This window comes from Atractosteus spatula, chromosome 16 (genome assembly GCF_055471065.1).
Source record: "Atractosteus spatula isolate fAtrSpa1 chromosome 16, fAtrSpa1.hap1, whole genome shotgun sequence".
Lineage (NCBI taxonomy): Eukaryota > Metazoa > Chordata > Actinopteri > Semionotiformes > Lepisosteidae > Atractosteus > Atractosteus spatula.
This window is the reverse complement of record NC_142721.1, coordinates 13,312,295-13,332,833: the sequence shown is the minus strand read 5'-3', so window position 1 is coordinate 13,332,833 and position 20,539 is coordinate 13,312,295. Positions and strand designations below refer to the sequence as shown.

Sequence of the window (20,539 nt, the reverse complement as noted above, 5' to 3'; positions counted from 1 at the left end):
TAGTATATACACTCTACTATGTATAGTATAAATGCTTTCTGTATTTTTTACTTACTTTAAAAAAAAATGCAACAGTCAATCAAAATTGTTCTTTTTTATCAGACATACAGTATACAAGCTCTTTCTTTTATGCGTCATAAATATACTGTATAAAATGTGCTAAAGCATACTAAAAACAAACAACACATATCGTAAGCAATTCGCTACCCCTAGAGGCAACCACCAATATTCCTGAATTTTAAAAACATGTAGTATTTATTTTTACCTTGTTTTATTATGTGTGCATTTCCTCATTATTGCAGTCCGGCATTTCTGATTTTACAGACAAAATCACCCGTTAGAACATTTTGCACTGAAGTCCATTAAACCAAATAAACAAGTAAAATACGACCATTACTGAGCTTGTCCATGGTATGCTTTCGCTTATTCCTTTGTTTTTATATTACTACCCAGATTTTCTGGTTGTTAACCAAACCATTCAGGAGATTTCACAATACAGCTGGCTTTATCATGAGGCTATTGAGAACTACAGTGGGATGTTTCAATATTTTAAACTAACACAGATGGGCCTGCTGCAGAAGGCTAAATATGGCACCCACTGTAAAATTAAAAAAAAACACTGATGTGCTATGAGGGCCTTTTTATCACAGTGAGGTGTTCTGACACGCCAGTGCGTATGCTATGTTCCAAATCTTGCCACAAACTAGTATCAAATAACCAAAACCAGGAGCAAAAGAGCTGCTTATAAAAAACTCCACGAAAACATCCCAGGCTCATTTGGTTTCTCTCTTACAGATAGGCAGGTGTCTTGTTTAGTAATTCAGTGGTGTAACCTCTTATGATCCCTAACTTCCAATTAATTTTTTATCACCTGCGCGCCGCGCTGATATAGCAGGAGTAGTCACTATTCCCGTAGTAAGAGGGCTGAGATTAAAACAGGCTGAGGTTCATTAAATTTCCTGCTGGACTATCACAGGTTAGCAGCCATGCGTCCCAGTGACCTTGACTGTCCTGTTTGCCTTTAATCCCCACATGTATCGCCACCACAGTCCAGTAAACTAGAACCTGCTACTGAGGAGACCTGGCTTCAGTAATTAAAAACTGCCTGTAGGACTTCCTGCATGCTCAAATTCGAAAAGAGGCAGAGCAAACCATGTTAACAGGCTGTGAGCTAGGGTGAATGTACAATACGTTTTCTCTTTAATTTATACCTAATCCTTTTGGAGGAGTACACGAGAAAGTATTATTTCACAATTTAGATATTACCATTACTAAAATGTCCGTAGGATGCTTGCCACCTTGAATATCCTACCATTTGTGGAAGCTTCTGAAAAATATATTTACAGGCATTTAAAATGTCAGTTCTACATTTACTTTGAAATACTGCGCACAATGACTTTCCTGCCAATGTTTTTATTTCCTATTCAAATCACCACATATATCTTAGTTTGCACAACTCACTTTGCTTCCCCGAGAATCCATTTAATAAGCAGACCTGCTGTTTCCCAGTATCAACTGGCAAAAACGAACAAACTCACAAATCTGACTTCCTGACTACAGGAACGGCAGCGCTACAATTCCCACTCGCAACAACACAAAAACGGCAGAGCACAAGAGGTGTCATCCTTACAGTGGCAACGGTCACTCCAATACTGACCTTCAGAGGAACGTCATGTTGTCTTAAAACTGAGAAAAGGAGGCACTTTTTATGCAAAAAAATGTAGGCTGGTGGAAGTGTGGAACAAGTTGCCCAGCCATGTTGCTGAAGTCAACACCCTGGCTTCTGTCAAGACATGGCTGGATAACATCCTGGGATCAGTTAACCACCAAATACCCAGCAGGCTAGATGGTCCACATGACCTCTTCTTGTTTACAACTGCTCTAATGTCAATATTTAGCCAGGAGGTCTCCCATCCCTGGTCTCCTTCATTGCTTATCCCCACCCTCACCTGCCCTTTCTGAACTGTGCATCAGCCACTTGGACACCATGCTCGGAAGATTTAAAAAACTGCTGAAATAAGAAAGCATTTCGCAGGACTGAAACGGCAGGTGCCCATGTTCGCGCACAGGAAAGAAACGTCCGAGGAGTGCAAACTGTGCTTACACTAAAAAGACGCGCATGCACAGGCTTCCTCCACGCTCCTGAACTCTGCCAGGGAGGGCCTGTCTCGACGTGCTGCGGCACAGGCTCCCAGCCGGTTCCTCTCGCTCTCCCCTCTCCCTCTGTCCCACCCTCCGAGAGGATCTCATCTTTAGCTCACAGCTAACATGACTCCCTCCCTCAATTCCGTGCCAGAAGAGCCAAGCAGGACGAAACCTACAATAAAGCTTGAGCAAATCAATATGGCCAAGCGCCAAAAAAAAAAAACAGAAATGAGAGAACGTGTGATCCCTGGATTTTTCCCGTGTTTAAATGTCAGTGTAATGTTTTCAGATCCACTTTTTTTTTGTTGGTTGCTGGACACTCAGTAGGGCGTTCGTCTTAAGTGAGAAGGTAGAGAAATCTCACTCACAGGAGTCTGAGGTTTTCAAAGAAGCCTGAGGTCTACAACCCTCTTATATAAGTTCATATAGGAGCTACATCTTAACTTCGACCCATACTTAAGAGACACAAGCTGGGGGATCAGATAAAAGAGATTTCTTCTGTTCACGTTCTTTGCATGAAATGTGAACGGGGTCTGTGCTGTACCACAGTAACTCACAATAATATGGACAGAAGCGCAGGATGATTCCATTAAAACGAGAGGGCTGAGTGAGTCACTTTATCACACTACATTCAAGGTTCAACGTGTTCCATGCCACACACAGCAGCAATCCTAACACAGAAGCTAAATTTAAAAGACGAATGCCTGCAACATCCTATTGAAGATTTCAGCTTCCCCATACAATGGAGAAGCAGCTCAATCACAGTACACAAATTAACCTTCTTTTTTATTAAAAGCCACACTTTTAATTGTTTACGTACAACAAGTTGACCTCCCAGAGTAGGAATGTTTCACAATCACACCCCTTTGTCACTGTGAGCCCCATGAAAACTGTTGTGTAATCGAGACTCTGACCCACAATGTCAAAACATCGCATCAGAAGGGAGATTTTTCACCCTGGTCCTCCTGAATTAGTTAGTCTTTGTACCTTAATTGATCTAATTAACCTGATTAACAAACCTTTTTAATTAAATCCTGCTCCGAAAAGGTGCAGGTTTCAAAACTTGCTTAAAATATTCTTGGAAAAATTTTAAAATATACCTGAAGTGCTGCAAACAATTCAGGAAGGTCTAATAAGTAAATGAGACATCAACTATGGGGCTTAATTTAAGGACGAAGAACGCAGTGGGAACAAAAAAACGATGCTATTAGCAATCCACTGATTAATCACGCTCGGGTGACACCATTATGAGTCCACTGGACTCTTACCTCTATTTCACTGCTTAATCACAACACTGGCCGCCGATCCCCATGCAGTGAGCAGCAGTATTTTCCAATGAAAAACATGGCTCATCAGGACTCAATTAAGGGCTATACCACAGGCACACTGGGGCCCCTGCGGTACAGGTGCAGAAGAGCTGGAACCCCACGAATTGGAAGGATTTAACAAAACCCTGCAGATGAAACAGATGTCTCTCTCTGCTCCGCCAGGTGAAACATCCTCGCTTCCGCAGAACAAGAGGCTGTGTGGGGCGGGCAGGGTGCAGGAAAACGAGAGGAGCGATCAAGCGCTTGCCCTTTGTTGTGTGAAGGGCCTGGAGACAGGCTCCTCGTTTTACCGAAGGAGAGCCCTCCGATTTCACATCTGTCGTGTCGGAACTGCATGCTTAAGATGCAGAATGAAAACTGCGCAGCACGGGCTGAAACAAGAAGTTATAAACGTCCGAACGGATGTGAATCGCTAGGGGATCACAGACCCTTTCATATTCTTGATTCCCAGACATTTGACCTTCTAAGCGCTCAGGGTCTGGCACCTAGCAGGCAAGTTTAGGCGGCATTATCAGTTCCACAACAATAATTGTTCATAGCGGATAAAAACCCTTATGTAATGTGTTCAGTGACATTTGTCCTATGTTGCAGCTTGCTCTGTGACTAAACAAGTTTAGGAGACCTGGCAGACTGATACAAATATGCAAGAAAAAAAAAATCCATACAGAAAAACAGGATCAAGAAATTGCTGGCATTTGCTTTTATGAATAAACAAAACCTAAAAGGGTAAAACGAGAATGAATGCAAAACACAAAGCTAAAGGCAGCAGCTGGATTTAATTCTATTAAGACAACGCTCTTCAAGTCAAAGAATACTGGGTATTGACATGGAATACTTCTTTCTAATCAAAAAAATCCCTTAATACTCTTTACAGTTGGGGAAAATCAATATGCTGGTTTGTGTAGGCATTTAAACTCTAGGAATGTCATAATGTCACATCAAAAGAAAGCACCACCGCATAAAAAACGGGCACAGATTTTAGTATCCTCTATATCTACAGTACATGATGCATGTATGTATACAGACCCAATCAGATGGCCTATGTAACTACAGTAAGTAAGCACTGTTAAAAACTTGCTTAGCATCATTTGTCAATTGGAAACATTATGAAATATTCCGGCTAAGCATTTCAGGACAAAACCATCTGCTTTTGATTCTCGTTGGGAACAGCATTATCACCACATGCCCGTTTTAACGTTCCGCACGTGCAGCTTGTACAGCTATGGTTGATTCCAAGTGGCAAAGTCAATCCGTACCAGTTTTTCCTGCTATTTCCCGTTCACTGGAGCCTTTGCAGAAACATATGCACACATTGATACAAAATAAATGAAGTGCACAAAACCTGCCATTAAGATGTCTCGGGCCTCGAGACAACCCACACGTTAGACGTTTTTCTTTGGAAAGCAAACGACAAAGCCCGCTGTAAGTTGCAGTAAACCTGACATTTTAACCTCTGCGCCAGTCTAGTGAACAAAAGGCTCGATCAATACGTGATGGGCAGGCTTCTTAAAAACTGACATTTCCTAAAAAAAAAAAATATCCAGGTCAACATGGGCAGTCTGACACAAGACACAAACGGAAAAAACGTGAATGAAAAACCAACACTCATCCGAATAATGCTTCTCTACACAATAGGGTCATGCAACACATACCGACTCTGACATTAAGAAAGAAAAGTTTGTTTTATTTTTAAAAGTGGTTTGCACAGAAGAGGCAAGCTTAACGGAGCATTAGTATTAAAAATGACTTCTTCGCTCTGCTTTTCTTATTGGGAAAAGCACCTGGAACGCCTTCCCCCACCATCCTGCAATCTTTCTGCTACAAAATATTTCAAAAATCTAACCAATTGATTATCTGTACATCAAAAATAAAGTATATACGCATCTTAATCAAATAAAAATCCACACCCAATTCACAATTAGAGTACAAGTCAGAATTAAACATAAAATAAGAAAAGAGAAATCATCATTGCATTAGGACACATCTCTAAAACCAGCAGCAGATGACTGCACATACGCAGCACTATATACAAAGAGCACTGGCTAGTTTTCGGATTTTGCCAATCTGAAACAATTTAGTTTCACCCAAGGATGTTACGATAAGCACAGTAGAAGTGTTAAATTGAAACAAAAGAGTTGGTGAATCAATAACTTAATCGGGAGGTTTTGTTTCGCTTTTCATGCAAAACACCTGGGAAGTAATTTGGGGCAACGTGTACTGCTTCTGCCTTAAACTGTTCAGAAATCTAAAATCTAGCAACAGATCTGAGATGCTTGTGTTTGAAAAGTAAAAAAAAATCCATACAGCAGAAGTGGCTAATGCACAAAACATGTTTTTTTTTTCTGAGTGCCCTCCTGACAAGCAGAGGAAGACAGCACAACTGCTGCCAGAAAAGACATTTTAAGAAACACCACACTGATTTTGCACTTGCTCGATGTCTTATGGTTTTACAGACACCTCTGGCACCGAAGTTCATCGCTATTTTTAAGACATTCTGCAATTATTTCACCACAACCTGGAAAACGTGTTAACAGAAATGAGTGATCATGAACCCGCCTCAGAACCAAGCTTTTAAATGAGTGAGCGTGATTAATGCCTTTTAATCTCTCCTCCAACAGACAGTTCGAAGAGACAGGCAGCCCACACCAAGGAACGATATTTGTCTGCAATAGACCTTTAAAAAATTAGTTCAAAATGTAAAAAAAAAACAAAAACTTTGTTTCACAAGATTGAGAGGGACACCAAACATCCCGATTGCTGATAAAAGTGCTGGGAGAATTCAGAACCAGAACCACAGAGAAAAACTGAGCAAGGAATTATTTTAAACGTGATGTTTAACCGTGAAAATAATAAAAGCAATAGCTCGTGTGTGTGTGCGTGTGTACCATTTGTAGAGCTCTTAAAAACTTGCTGGATCCAGCTTCCTACCTGCTTCTCACTCAGAGCTGTGATCTTGGCTTGAAGTTCATGTAGCTGCTTCTTCAGATCAGCATTCTGCAGGCAAAGGACACAAGTTATTGAAGTGAGCGCACTAAAAGCCATCTACATCTCACAAGGATAAGCAGAAAAGGTAAAAATCAAAAGCTGAAAATGAATGCTTTTGACCGCCGCCAAACATGTTTTACCTAAGGGTTCAGAACAATAAAGGATCTTTTTCACCCCCAGTAGAACCGAACATTTTTATGCAATATTGGTCTGCTCTGACAGAACTTACAGTGTACCATTTAGAAAACAGGCCTGCTTCCATCATTTCTATCACAATTGTGGCCTGTACTAATGGGGGGCTTCAAGAAAAAATGGCAAAACACATTAGGATAAATGAGGTTAACAAGTTTTCTACACTGTTTATAAATAGAAATTGTTTAATAACTTCCAGCAATTTCACGCACTGTTCTATTTTCTGAGCGAAGTAACATTTGCACTGTAAGCTTGAACGACAGTGTTTATTTCTTAATCCTCCTGTCCTCCCATTTGGATGTTGTCACCCACACAGGACTCTTATGAAGGCACTCGGAGATCTGGAGCCCACTACACACAAGTGGAATGCGCAATGATTCTTCATGTACTTTTCACCAAAAAAAAGATGCATCTAATCAGCCTGGAAGTGTCTGTTTTACACTTACAGAGGGTGACACACAAAAAAAAAGCTCTCTGCCTGATGCAGCTGATTTTAAAATAAATACAAGACCTTCCTGGTATCTGTATAATCATGACATTAGGCTGCGTTTTTCTCCAAAGCAAAAAATTAGCTGATGGACTGTCAAATTCCCCTGAATCAGAACCCATGTGAACTTCAGGTACTTCCTTTTGTTTTTGACAGTGACGATTTTTTTCACTCCTTTGATTAATTAATGTTTGGGAGGTCTGACTTCTATAAAATATGATGCCCCGAATGTCGCTTGTTGCTGGAGAGCAGCAAATTCACATGTGGCCCCTTTCTTGCTCACTGATCAAAATGTCTTCAGCAGGGGGAGGCCCAGCATTTCACAGGCAGACCCCCAGCTGCTCATAACAGACGATCAGCCATATAGAAACTGGGATGGACCTGAGAACTTGGATAATAGTAGGATATGCGGAAGAATGCGGTTTTGACAGGAACCTCACACGGATGCATTGTGAGGCCGCTGTTAACTTTAAATCACAATAAAAGCACTTAATTGTTTTAAATGCCTTTCAGAGCAGTTCCACTGCATTTTATGCAAGCATTGCAACCTTTACAAGCTGCAAAAGAGACTGAAAATTCATCAGGGTGCTCCTTTCTGTCCTGATCATATATATGCTTTCCTCCTTTTTCTCCAGGTAGATTCACACGGAATTAAGATATTTTAAAGCAAAACTGTTAGCACAAAGTTTGAATAGTGGATTTGGCAGGTTGCTGGCATTTATACATCATCATCTATGTAAAGGAGGCCTCCGAGGGGAGTATGTTACGGGCTTTGACACAGGCCCATATCTTTTTAATCTTATCTGATTGGCTGTTTTGCGCCGTTTGCAAGATGAATATGAATTTGAATCTGTGTAAACGAGCAATGAAGTGGAGGCCGGCGAGCCTGCTCTCCCGCTGCTCCAGTCCTGCGCTGAAGTGCACACCTGCACTCCATCAATCTCGCCCTCTCCCAGACGTGTTGCGCGGGAACAGACGCTCGAAATCCGGAATTAAATGTTACATTAACTTGCTCTGACACCTTGCATACATCACGGGAGAAGGTTAAGTATAAGCGGGATCTGGAAACCCCATTTATTGTGAGCAAGAAAAAAAAAATCATTAACTTTCTAAAAATAATAAGGTGAGCGGTATCTCTGGACTGCCAGGTGGGTTGTGTTGTTAAGGAAAAATTTCCAAAGACGCGGCTGCGGCGGCGGCCTGAGACAGAGACGCCGTTAAGCGGGATCCCCACCGTAACGTTTCCGAGGCGGGTGCACACAGCAAGGGCGTTCGTACTCGTTAACCTGACAGCTCGTTCCTTCAGTGAGCGAAGGTGGGCTTCTCAGTCGAGGCATTTTACAGTCATCAAATCGCCTGCTGCCCCCACAGCTCCCCGTCAGCGAAGCAAGAGCTGCTCGCAAGTCTGCAGCGTTCAGTGAGCTAACAGAAATATCCACGTTCACGTCATTTTGCTCGTTTGCCCTTTTCTTTTTATTATTTATTGAGGGCAGCACAGTGGCGCGATGGTTAGCGTCGCTGCCTTGCAGCGCTGGGGCCCTGGGTTCAATTCCAGACCTGGGGTGCTGTCTGGGTGGAGTTTGTATGTTCTCCCCCGGTGTGTGTGGGTTTCCTCCGGGTGCGCTGGTCTCCTCCCACAGTCCAAGCACATGCTGGTAGGTTAACCGGATTCTGCACTCTGGCCTTGGCGTGAGTGTGTTTGTGCAGCTGTGTGTCTGCCCTGTCCAGGGTGCGTCCTATCCCAGGGCACCCCCATGACCCTATACTGGTAAACTGGTTCGAAAATGGACTGACGGACTTTTTATTCAACACCACAACGGAGCTAGCTGGAAGAGAAGTTTGCATCTCTTGTCCCTCCCCCCCCCTGCCCCTCCCAAACAGCCCAAAAATGACACAACAGCACGTAAAAAAAACTAGCTCAACTTTCTTTGACCCTTTGAGCTCATCTTAACTGTCCCGGGAGAGACAAACAACGCACAGTGTTTGCGCGTAGTAGGCACATCCTGCAGTACTAACACTCTGACCCACGGCATCCAGAAAGTGTCCAGAGCATGACACATAGATTTCATACAGATCCCTCGTAATGGGTGTTTCATCTAGAAAATCACATGGGATGTGACAGCTTATACGAGACTAAGCATCAAAGGCAGGCAGGACATTCTTTCGCTCTGTCCTGTCCAGTCCCAGCTTTTCCTTTTTAAAATATTGTCATCGTCACTGTTAACTCCACATCTGCAAAATAATCCAGTGGCCTCGCAAATGACTATTTCTAATTGAGGCTCTTTCTTATACGACAGTTGTGGCCAGTTTAGCAAATTCCGCAAAAATGCTGAAAATGAGACATTAAAAGCATATTTGTAATGCTTTAATGTTATAAGCATAACATTAAAGCACATTTCTTTACTTTGGAGAAATACTGCGATTTTGCCCCAAACTGTTTCAATTACAACAAACCAATTATCCTCTGACAGTCAAAGGGATCTATAATGTAAGCGCCCATCCTGCTCACAAATACAATTGAAAACAGTACTAGGATTTCCCACTAGACATGGTACACTGCCCGAACTTGCAAGAACAAACTACACAAATCCCCATCAACTCCCCCCAATAAAAATCGACAGATTAATAAGGCATTGTATAGGACACTGAATTAAAATGCAAGTATCACTTTATGCAGATTATGAAGGAAGAGTCATTTTTAATATTTAAAACAAAGTATGTAGGAAAGGCTTTTTTCTACATCACTGCACATTGTGAACATTGTTCATGACAGCTATAAGAAAGTGTTTCTTACATACTTTGTATGTAGTAAAGAACATGGTTTGATATCATATGTAACAAAGCCATCTTTACCTGAGGATCCTGTTTCATCTGGGCAACTAGTTTCTGTAACAACAAAAAGATTCAAATTAGTTACAAGAGGAAATAAAATACTTGTGTCCTGTAGTTTAGCAAGAATATTACCAACACAACTTCTCAAGCAAAGACTCAAAAACATTCAACAAGTTTCTAGAAAATGCTTAGGAGTGTATATCCAGCAAAGAAAGCTACATTATTTCAACCTGCAGCCTAATCCAAGGTGAATCAGCCTGCTTTACAGTTACAGCGACCCCTACAGGTAGAGGCCCAGACTGCAGCCTTTTACTGTGCTTGTTCAGGAGAGGGGTATCTCTCACCATATTTAACCTACATGTCAAAGAAGACACAGTTTGAATATCACTTTCTGAATTTGCACAAATGTTAAATAAAGTCAAAACATCCAGAGATTAGGTATATTAGGCAGTCTAGTCAAAACGAAAATCTAAATTATTATATTCACTGCACTCTGCATTTTTTAAAAACTTGTTCGCAACACCAGCATGTTTAAAATAAAGACCTTTCAATACAGTGTGCATTGTGCACACACACAAAATTCTCAAATTTAGCATGAAGACCCATGCGCTCACAGTGACAGCCGCAGCAATTTTTCGTCTTTACTACATTTTGCAATCTTATCTGCCACGGCCGCCGTAATCTTTCCTCCTTCAATAATTAACGTGAAAAATAATTCTTAAAGGCTGGTTAGATGAGCTCCAAAGAACAGTCACAGCAGACTGAAGCTTAGCATGACCAAATAGCAACATTTGACTTTTTTTTAGTACTTCGTCGTCAGTTTAGTTTTTGGTCTCGGAAGGGCAGCGAGGTTAGGGCGGGGGTTCAAGGCCGCTCTACCAGTCCTGTGCGACTTAAAAAAAAAGGCCTTTATCATTTCAAAAGCCACAGTGTTTTATTTCAGTATTATTTCTTCAGTCTTGCCTTTATGTATACATACGCACACTCTTGCTCTCAGGGCTTTTATCTTTGAAATACATTACAATTACTATTACTGTCTTGGAGTTCTGGGCCTATTGCATTACTCAGCTGTACTGTCAACAAGGAGCTGATGCGAGTGGTTTCTAGCCAGCCCCTGTGCTTGAAGACGCCGGTAAGATTTGCTGAGGAGGGTGAATCTGCTCTGAAGCAAAGTTGACTCGAAGCTGCTCTGTTTAGCTCTTTGTAGGCAGCAGAGACGAGCAAGCATGCCAAAACGCTGCAACAAAAATAACTAAATACACTGGCACTCTTACACGGGCAACTGGAGGATTCAATCCAAGAGGAGAGAAGCAACGAAAGTAGAAGGAAATTAAATCAAACAAAGAAGGGCTAAGTCAATTTTGCTCGAAGGATGGTAAGCTCTAATAATGTAGACACGTTATATTAATCTGTAATGTGCAAAGGCAGAAAAAAAAATAGTACTACCTGATGGACTTGTATTTCCACTTTCAATGCCTCCTGTAATGTCTGCAATTCCATCCTTAATCTCTTCTCTCTGAAGTTCAGTCCTGGGGAGCTTTCAGCCTTTTTTGATGGCGGGGGAAAAAGAAAAGAAAATCACGGCTTTCTTATAGGACTACTTGATCTCCATTCCTTGATCATTTACATTTACAGATTTGTTTCAAGGCCTTTAGTGTGTACTCTGTGCAGCTCTTTGATGTTAATAATAATAATTGCTTACACTTATATAGCGCTTTTCTGGACACTCCACTCAAAGCGCTTTACAGGTAATGGGGATCCCCTCCACCGCCACCTGGATGATGTGACGGCAGCCATAGTGCGCCAGAACGCTCACCACACACCAGCTCTCAGTGGGGAGGAGAGCACAGTAATGAAGCCAATTTATAGATGGGGATTATTAGGAGGCCATGATTGGTAAGGGCCAATGGGAAATTTGGCCAGGACACCGGGGTTACACCCCTACTCTTTTTGAGAAACGCCCTGGGATTTTTAATGACCACAGAGAGTTAGGACCTTGGTTTTACGTCTCATCCGAAGGACGGCGCCTGTTTACAGTATAGTGTCCCTGTCACTATACTGGGGCATTAGGACCCACATGGACCGCAGGGTGAGCGCCCCCTGCTGGCCCCACTAACACCTCTTCCAGCAGCAACCTTAGTTTTTTCCCAGGAGGCCTCCCATCCAGGTACTGACCAGGCTCACACCTGCTGAGCTCCAGTGGGGCTGCCAGCTGTGAGTTGCAGGATGATATACTGCTGGCAGTATATGATGTTGATGATGATGAGAATGCATTGATGTTGCATTCTCATGTAGTGTGCAGCGTGTTTAAATGTCCCGATTCTGAAAACATTATAATAATTGACCACTAAGGAGGTGCGTGGGGGGATGGACATAGACGTAGGGCGATATGACATGTGAAGTACTCAGGCCGGTGAAACTCTAATACAGCTCCCCTGCTATTTCAGCTCCCACAGCCTTTTTCCCAACTGCAAACTGAAACCAAGACCCTAATCCAGACAAATTACATAAAACGTGCCACAAGATCTGCAAAAGCTAGGAAATGAAAATAAAAACAGATAAAACAAACTTTTCTTGACTTTGCTCTGTTACCCTATAAGCGCAATTTGGTTTCGTTTTTAGATCACCATGCAGATCTGAAGACCAGTAAGTTTCTCCTACTCTCCTGCAAGTTTTACGTTAACTACATTTTAAACAAAAAGGCGCTATACGTATTACTGAAAAAAGGGTACTGGAGAACATCTGGGACCCAAATGTGAAAGACTAGAAGGCAAAGGAGATCTCAACACCCACAAACATTAGAAATGATCCTTTAGGAATTAGGCTTGAATATAGTAACAGCTTTTCCTGACAAATGACCAAGAAGCGCGTGCTGTTCTATTATACTGAGTGGAAGAGGCAATGTCATTCCATTACATAGCTCAAAATCGGGTCTTTCAACCAAATGCAGGGATGGAAACAGAAATAATGGCAGCTTATGCAGATGGAGGAAACTTTTTTTTTTAAAAGATCTGCTTGGAGCAGCTCACAATGAAATCGTATAACAGCGGCCTGTTCTGGGTGATCAGTAAGACACACTACAGAATGTGAGAGCTGTTTGCACTGGAACACATGCGCATTTACAGCAATGAAAGGAAGCAGTCACAGTGGACATAAGCAGCAGGTGTACATATTCTTGAAAACACTCAGGAAGAATATGGTTTCATTGGGCTGTGAAGAGATCTGCCAATCTATGCATACTACAGCACAGTTTATAACAGAGATGACTGTAGTCAGAAAGACATTTATTTAGCCCAATTGAAAACAACAAAAAATTTAAACAGCAGGGGTAAAAGGAAACCTTGTTTGCTCTTGGTGCCTAATAAAATTCTTCCCACAAAACCAGACCCCAGAAAAGAAGTTCTTCAAAATTCCTATTCTACCGTCTCTCCCAAATTACACAGAGAGCTGGCACAGGCCAGTCCTGGCTTTGCAGTTTAATACTAGCTCAGCACTTCTTTGTGACACAGCCTCTGTACCAAGTTTTACACTGGAAAATTACAGTGGCTCTCTGGAGCAGGGCTGAGTGATTTACTAGCTGTTTTGCAAAATGGCTGTACCCTTCACCAGTTGGTGGGCACGTTGGATCTGGCGAGGATGAAAAACTGAACCCAGAAGAATGATGAGTGACAGAATGAGGAATGTCGGTACAAAATTACAAATACTTAAAAGTAATCCATAAACTCTCTAAACTTTCCTGCTGTCCAGAGACAGACAAACACAAATTAAAAAGTGACACCAGTAACTTAGTTGAAGATACCGCTACAGCTTTTATTTGAAAAAGTGAAATTTAACAAACAGTGAATAGAGCTGTGTAATCATCACAGGATTATTCCAGTTTTTAAACCCTTTAAAGCTGTGCAGCACATGCATCAATCAATATTTTCAGATGCATTTACAGTGCTTTGCCTTCACACAATCTCCAGTTTTGAACATCATCCAACTCAGGCCCTAGAGTACTGCTACAGTACAGATAATCAAGTCAGGGATATTGCAAGTTAAGTTTAATAGCTGCACAAGGAAATAGCCTTTAAGCATTTCAGAAAAGTGTGTTTCTTGAACACATAAGGACGATTATATGCTCACCTTTCTATAAGTTGCAATGTCTTACAAGTACTGGGCCAGCCAGACCCTAAAGGGATCTTAAACTATTGCAATTATGATATTCATCTAACTGCATTTACATTACTGTAATTATTGTCATCATCCTCGTGCACGAAGCCTGCTTACAAATGCATGCACAGAACTGAAACCTTCAAAGAAAAGGGTGTTTGTGTCTTTTTTTTTTTTTACGGGGGGCAGCATATAAGGTTACAATTACAAAAAGTTTCTTAATGTCAGCTTTTAGTTGGATTAAAGCACTACCTAAAATAAGACAGATCCTGGTATCACTTTAGCAGACTTGTCACCAACCAAGCAGAGACTTTGGGCTGATAAAACATAAAATTATAATAACAGCTATAGCACTACTCACCACCTGGCTGTTCACTGGTTTCTTCTCTCCAGCTCCCCGAAAGACAGGAAACGCTGAAAGATTCAAAAAGGAACAAGTGAATGGATTTTAAAAGCACTAAATCACAGCTCCCTAAAAACAAATGAGGAAAAATCCCAAAAGAGAAAATCATGACACCATCGGAATACAACTTCTAGCTAGATCTACCTGGTGCTCAGCTTGGAAAAGTCTATATTGCTATTGCATGCTAAGGTAACCTCTCGAGTATTTACTACAACAGGGGTCCCCAGCCCCAGTCCTGATGAGCCCCCATCTAGTTCACCTTACAGGTCACCTGTTTTTAAAAATCGGCCATCCCAGTCAGCTACTGATGAACCAGACAAGTCGTCTCTTCAATTGAGAGAACTCTGGCCACTGAAGGCAGAAGAGTATTTAGATTTTATGATTTGATGGCGGCCTACAAATCTTGCTGGACTTGAGGCTCTCCAGGACCAGGGCTGGAGACCCCTGGACCATAGTGAATGGAAGGGGCTCATAAAGATGTGATTGATGGCATGCTAGTGCTGAACAAGTGCAGTTCTTCCTTCCATATACAGCAGTGTGGCACGAGACTGGGAACTTTCAGCTGGGAGAGTGGACAGAGGAACGGTCACTAAGTTGCGCTTTAAATAAATAAGGGCAACAAAAGCACTGAAACTAACCTCTCCTCTCAATTTTCTTTATTTACAGTTGCAGATATCCCATGCTTGTATCCCTGGGGACTGTAATAGGATTTTATTCTGGTGTATATACTATTGTGTCCTATAGTTCTGTACACAACACAGTAGATCGTAGTGTAAAGCTCTATGGAACAGAACACTCTAGTACAGAATACTATAGGACGTTATAATGTATGCAGTAGCACAGAATACTGTATAAGGTACATTAGGGGTTGCATACTACACTATACAGGACCACTGCAGGACACTACAACTTGTTGCAAATTTCAGGTTGTATACAAACACTACAGTATACACTCTAGTAACCATTACAGTCCCTGTATCCGTTATCATTTTTGTGGTTTCCTGCAAGCTGGACAGAACTCCAGGGCATGAGGTTTAACCATGTACACCAGGTCTCCCCCCACACGGGACATCTATACATCACAGGGGCACGGAGAAAATGGCATTTTGGAGCAGGAGCAGGCAAGAAAAACTTTGCCAGTTCATTTCTGGGAGGCAGCCAGTGGCAGGACAATATAGCACCAAATGAAATGAATCCAAAGGAATGCATGGAGAACATGCAAGCTCCACACAGACAGGTTCTGCAGACTTGAAGATTCTTTGCCAAGTGCCAAACTCACCGGGTATACTGTAATATAGTATAGCCCTTATTTTCTCCCTAGACTGACTTCTCAGAAGTCTTAAGATGGATGAGACTTCAGAAACTACAGAAGGGTTGGAAACTGCAAACAACTAGAACAAGTTCAAGTTCAGTGAGCTTTGTGAATCGCTGGTCGTACAAAAATCAAGCACAAACTCACAGCACATATAATAAAAAAATTTAAAAAGGCTCATCATTCTTGTCAATGAAGGTTACGAGAGTAAACTGTAATCCTTTCCAGTGGATCTCAGGTTCTGTCATTTTAAGGATTAATTCAATCTGGTTTTAAAAACTTCAGGCCTAATTATGAACTACTGTACACCCTGTTAGCTCAGTAAAATATCTCAGTATCAAATCGAACAAGCGCACAACTGTTTCAGTGCACACCCAGGAAATAATGTCATATTTGGGTACCAAAGAAATATGGAGTTATTAGAAACAATTTAGCTTGGTATTCAGTAATACCTGTGAATCTTTTATCTGAACATGTCCTCACACAATTAGGTCACTTTGGAATTCCCCTTATCTGCCTTGATTTAAAACATGAAACTCTAACCCACGTTTATGTGTTTTACTTAAAATAAGACTTCAAACTCTGTGACACTTGATAGCTACATTTTTCTGCTGCGGCCTTTAACTATACCAAACATTGGGGTTGGTTTTTTTTTTTTACCAAACATTTAAAACTGATGACCACAGTACTTATGTTGTTTTGTAACTCTGAGAAGAAACATCTTCCAAGACCCCGCACAAAAGGACAATCTTTTCTTTTCCTGTCATCTTGACAAACTCGTACGCTGTGTGGCCTTCACTACAGCCCTTTCAGTTTCTCCAAGGCTGAGTTCTGCATGTTATCAGAGCTACTGTGAGCCTGATAAATTATAGATTACCCAGACTGGGACTGCAAACCAAATATCTGGAAAAGTAAGCTGTATACACGCAAGTCAGCGTGTGTTGCATGAGGCGACACCTCTACATTAAGTTTGTAATAATACAAAGTATAGACAGCTCTGTCTCACACTCGCCCGCATTCATTTACAGACTTTGTTTTCATAGAAAGAATTAGTGCCACCACAGAAACAGTGCCGGCTGGAACAGTCAGATTTTTGCATTTATTTACAGTATTTTCTCCCTTTTTCGTTTCTGTTTTTGAGCAGTTCCCTCCTTTTTCTATAATGTTGTAGGGCTCATTTTCTCATGTTCTTAATTTTAAAATAAATGCAACTGTCGCACAATAAACTAAAGCACGAAAGATACTTTTTAAAGCAATTAAAACATGAATTCAAGTCGAGCACTTCCTTGAGGTGTGGTTTAGCCATCCAGGTGCAGTTGACATCATCACAACGTTGACCAAACTTCTAACTGCAAACCAATGATGATTTCATGGAGCACAATTTGTCACCAACAGGTACAGAGCTCACACTATCACTGTCACAGCTTTGAATTAACACTCATCTTAGGGTTTTTTGATGGGAGGGGTAATCAATGAAAGGATTAATACAAGTCTAAGAATCCCCACATGCACAGGACGTTATCTACTGAACAAATAAGTTTGGGAGTTTTTAAAGGAATTCGTCCACTCAGAGTTATCATGATTAAGTGCCGAGAGTGGATTCTGACTGTGGTACAAAGGGTCAAAATGCCTCTGCACTAGTGATTAGCACTTAGTCCAACACTGTCTACAAGGTGCTGGACTTCCAAACAAGCATGCTATGAGAGACTGGCAAAGAAACCTTCAAAGCATAATTATTTTAAACTCTTTTGAGGAACCCTGTACATGAAAAGAAACCTTTGTTTTTTAGATTTTCATTATGTATTGAAAACGGTTTTTTAGGGTGGTGATATTAAAACACTCCCACTGTATCGGTTGGAAGACTGCTGCAATGTTAAGTCTTTGCATAAGCCCTACAAACAGAAAAACTCCTGAACTCTGCTGACTAACAATTTGCAATCGGGGCCTTTTTTTTCTCTAGGAAATCGCAGGGATAATACGATAACTCCACGTGAAACCGGAGTTAGTCACGAAGATTAGGTCATCTCTGGAAGAAAAATAAAATCTGCGTGTAATATTGCTTTTTACTTACATCTAGCTCACACCTACAACTTCATGGTTTCGTAGCGTTATATACGCAGTCTAATACGTGCGCTTTGCTTTCAAGAATTAAAACACCCCTTTCAAAATATTTTTAATTTAGCTGATCCCATTGTCACGTGCACCGCTACACACCTCTGCTCCTACAATAGTAACAACACAGCCAGTCTTCACAGATACAGCTGATAGTGTCACTAAATCCGCGCAAAAAGAGTTTTTTGTTGTTTTAAAAAATCACCACCTCACTAGAAATACTATCTGCATACCACACAAGCTTTGCTGCACAGTCTAGCAGTAATAAAAAGATTACATTGGATGTTAAAGTACTGAAATAACGTGAAATCGGCCCATATTTGCAAATGTTTTTTTTTGGGGGGGGAGGGGGACAGATCTTGAGAAAGTGGGTCACTTCGTTCTTACTATCAGTGTCCCGTACTTTGTTGTGTGTCGTGATAGTACTACATTACATGTTCTCTCGTATGACCTACAGTCCCACGCAGGCTGTAAGTAACAAAACCTTGAAAACCCAGGAAACGTCAACGAGAGATGCGACGACATTCGACCACACGGCGCTCGTTTGAAAGATACAATTATCACAGATCGCCTTTGATTTTAGATGCTACATGTCCAATCACGCACCAGATGAACAGCCGCCAGTGGTCTCTTTAGTCAACCCATGTTTCTTTCTAGCACTTCATAAGGGACCTTAAATTGAATGGCATCTTCACAGCCAGCAACGTGTGAAGCATTATACAGTGAATCACAGTGAAAACAAAATTACTGCTGGGACAATAATAAATATATATATTTGAAAGCAGGCTCTGAACTATACTACACAACTTTTTACCTTAATACTGGGATACAATACTAGAAAACCGCCCCCCTCCCGGCCATTTTATTAAACAGTAAACAATATAGAAAGGTATTTTAGATTATAGCGAAAAAAATGGAAAGCACTGTAACTCTTTCGGCTACTGCGAAATACATTGTTCACAAAACGGAATTCAATTCAATCCTTCACTCTCTTTGTACACGTAAAAATCAAATTATAGGCCTAACACAGGCTGTTCACTAAAAGTCGAAACGAGAGCGTCGTCTTAAACGTGCTGCTTCTGCCCCTAAATCCTTTCCTTAAAAAAAAAACATCCGTTTTACGACAACAACGGGGGGGGGGGGGGGCAAAGGATGAATAATTAAAGTCCCGACTTGATGCAAAGAGATTATTAAGTTGCACTAAGATCATCAGAGAGTTGTCCTCTCACTACACACTCGTCCTCCAATAAGAATCCACGTCTATACAACTGCTCGTGGAACAAGCATATATTAACTTCGGTCACCATAACGCATTTTCTGTACAGTTGCGTTCCTCCGGAAAAAAAAAAAAGAAAGGAAAACTCAAATAAAACCATTAAGTGGCCAAACATGTTTCGACTGCAAAACAATGACACACAAAAAAAACAGTTACAAGTATTCTTGTTATTTATAACCCCGGTGGTGTAAAGGCAAACTCCCGTTACACAAACACTTTGAGAGCCCCGCAAAGTCTTTTGTTGGCGTCTTATTTGCTCCCCCTCCTCTCCAAATATATAATATTTTTTTTTCTTAGCGTGCGCGATCGCCGTGCACACGGGGGGGGGGGGGGTCATGAAAGCTATCAGCAAGTTAGAATCTGCCCCCTTTTTGCAGTACGTTTACTGCCTTCCAATGGGCAATGGACTTAGAAAATATCACTCAACTCCTAGAATAAGAATTATTGAACAAAAAACAACAGCCCTAGGAACGCTCAGCCTCGCTCAGAGCACCAGCACGTCATTTGCAGAACACCCAGATCACTCCAGAACGCAACCAAAGTTCTCCTGCGTATACAAATGAAAAGTTCTTATAATAATAATAAAATAAGGCTCCAGAGGTGCACTTACCCTCCTCTTTCACTCACTTGAGCAGCAGTCAGCCCTCCTCTCCTCTCTCACACACAATTATTTAAATAAATATTTACAAACACCCCAGCCTCTATAAGCCTGTATCCTCTCACGGATACTAATTCACAACGCAAAGATTAAAATACCCTCCATGGAGTACAAACTGATATTTTTGTTTTCCCCCTTGTGTGTTTTTTTTAATTTTTTTTTAAATTTGTCTTTAAAAAAAAAGAGAGAAACTGAGATACAAAACAAGAACTCTTCTTCAATCTCATTCACCCCCGGCCTGAGCACACTGGTTATCAATCCGCGCAGGAAGAGGGAGAGAGGAGGGGGGTTCGCAAAAGTCAGGCGTGGAGCGACCGAAACGGGTCGGGACCGCCGCCACTCGAATCGGCGACGTCGGAAACCACGGGGAAGTGGAGCGGTATCCTTTCGTACCCGTCTCGCCGCGGGGAGAAAATGTGTTTGGAACAGCGGACTACTTTCTGTGACGGTGCGGCGAATTTATTTCACTTTGCCTAAGGAACGGGGGTGCTACGACTCCCATTGCCTAGGGAAAAAACCCGGATGTAAACTCAGTGAAACTCATCTGGAGTGAAGTAACTCAGTGCAACTCAGTGTAGAGCGAAGTACGCGGAGCAATCCGTTGCTGTTACTGCTGGCTGCCGCGGCTTATTCGCCTGCGTTTTTTCTCTCTCTCTC

At 41.6% G+C, this 20,539-nt stretch overlaps 1 protein-coding gene across 1 annotated transcript in view; it reads right to left on the bottom strand.

Moving 5' to 3' along the window:
* The window catches only part of phf21aa (PHD finger protein 21Aa), a 76,875-nt gene extending 56,744 nt beyond the window's left edge, over positions 1-20,131 (bottom strand). The window contains exons 1-5 of the mRNA XM_088934593.1: positions 19,835-20,131; positions 14,483-14,535; positions 11,416-11,514; positions 9,991-10,023; positions 6,402-6,467 (exon numbers count right to left, since the gene is read on the bottom strand). Coding sequence (XP_088790719.1) covers positions 6,402-6,467; positions 9,991-10,023; positions 11,416-11,469 — 153 coding nt within the window. The 5' untranslated portion in view covers positions 11,470-11,514; positions 14,483-14,535; positions 19,835-20,131. The remainder of the gene's footprint in view (positions 1-6,401; positions 6,468-9,990; positions 10,024-11,415; positions 11,515-14,482; positions 14,536-19,834) is intronic.
* Between the last annotated feature and the right edge of the window lie 408 nt (positions 20,132-20,539).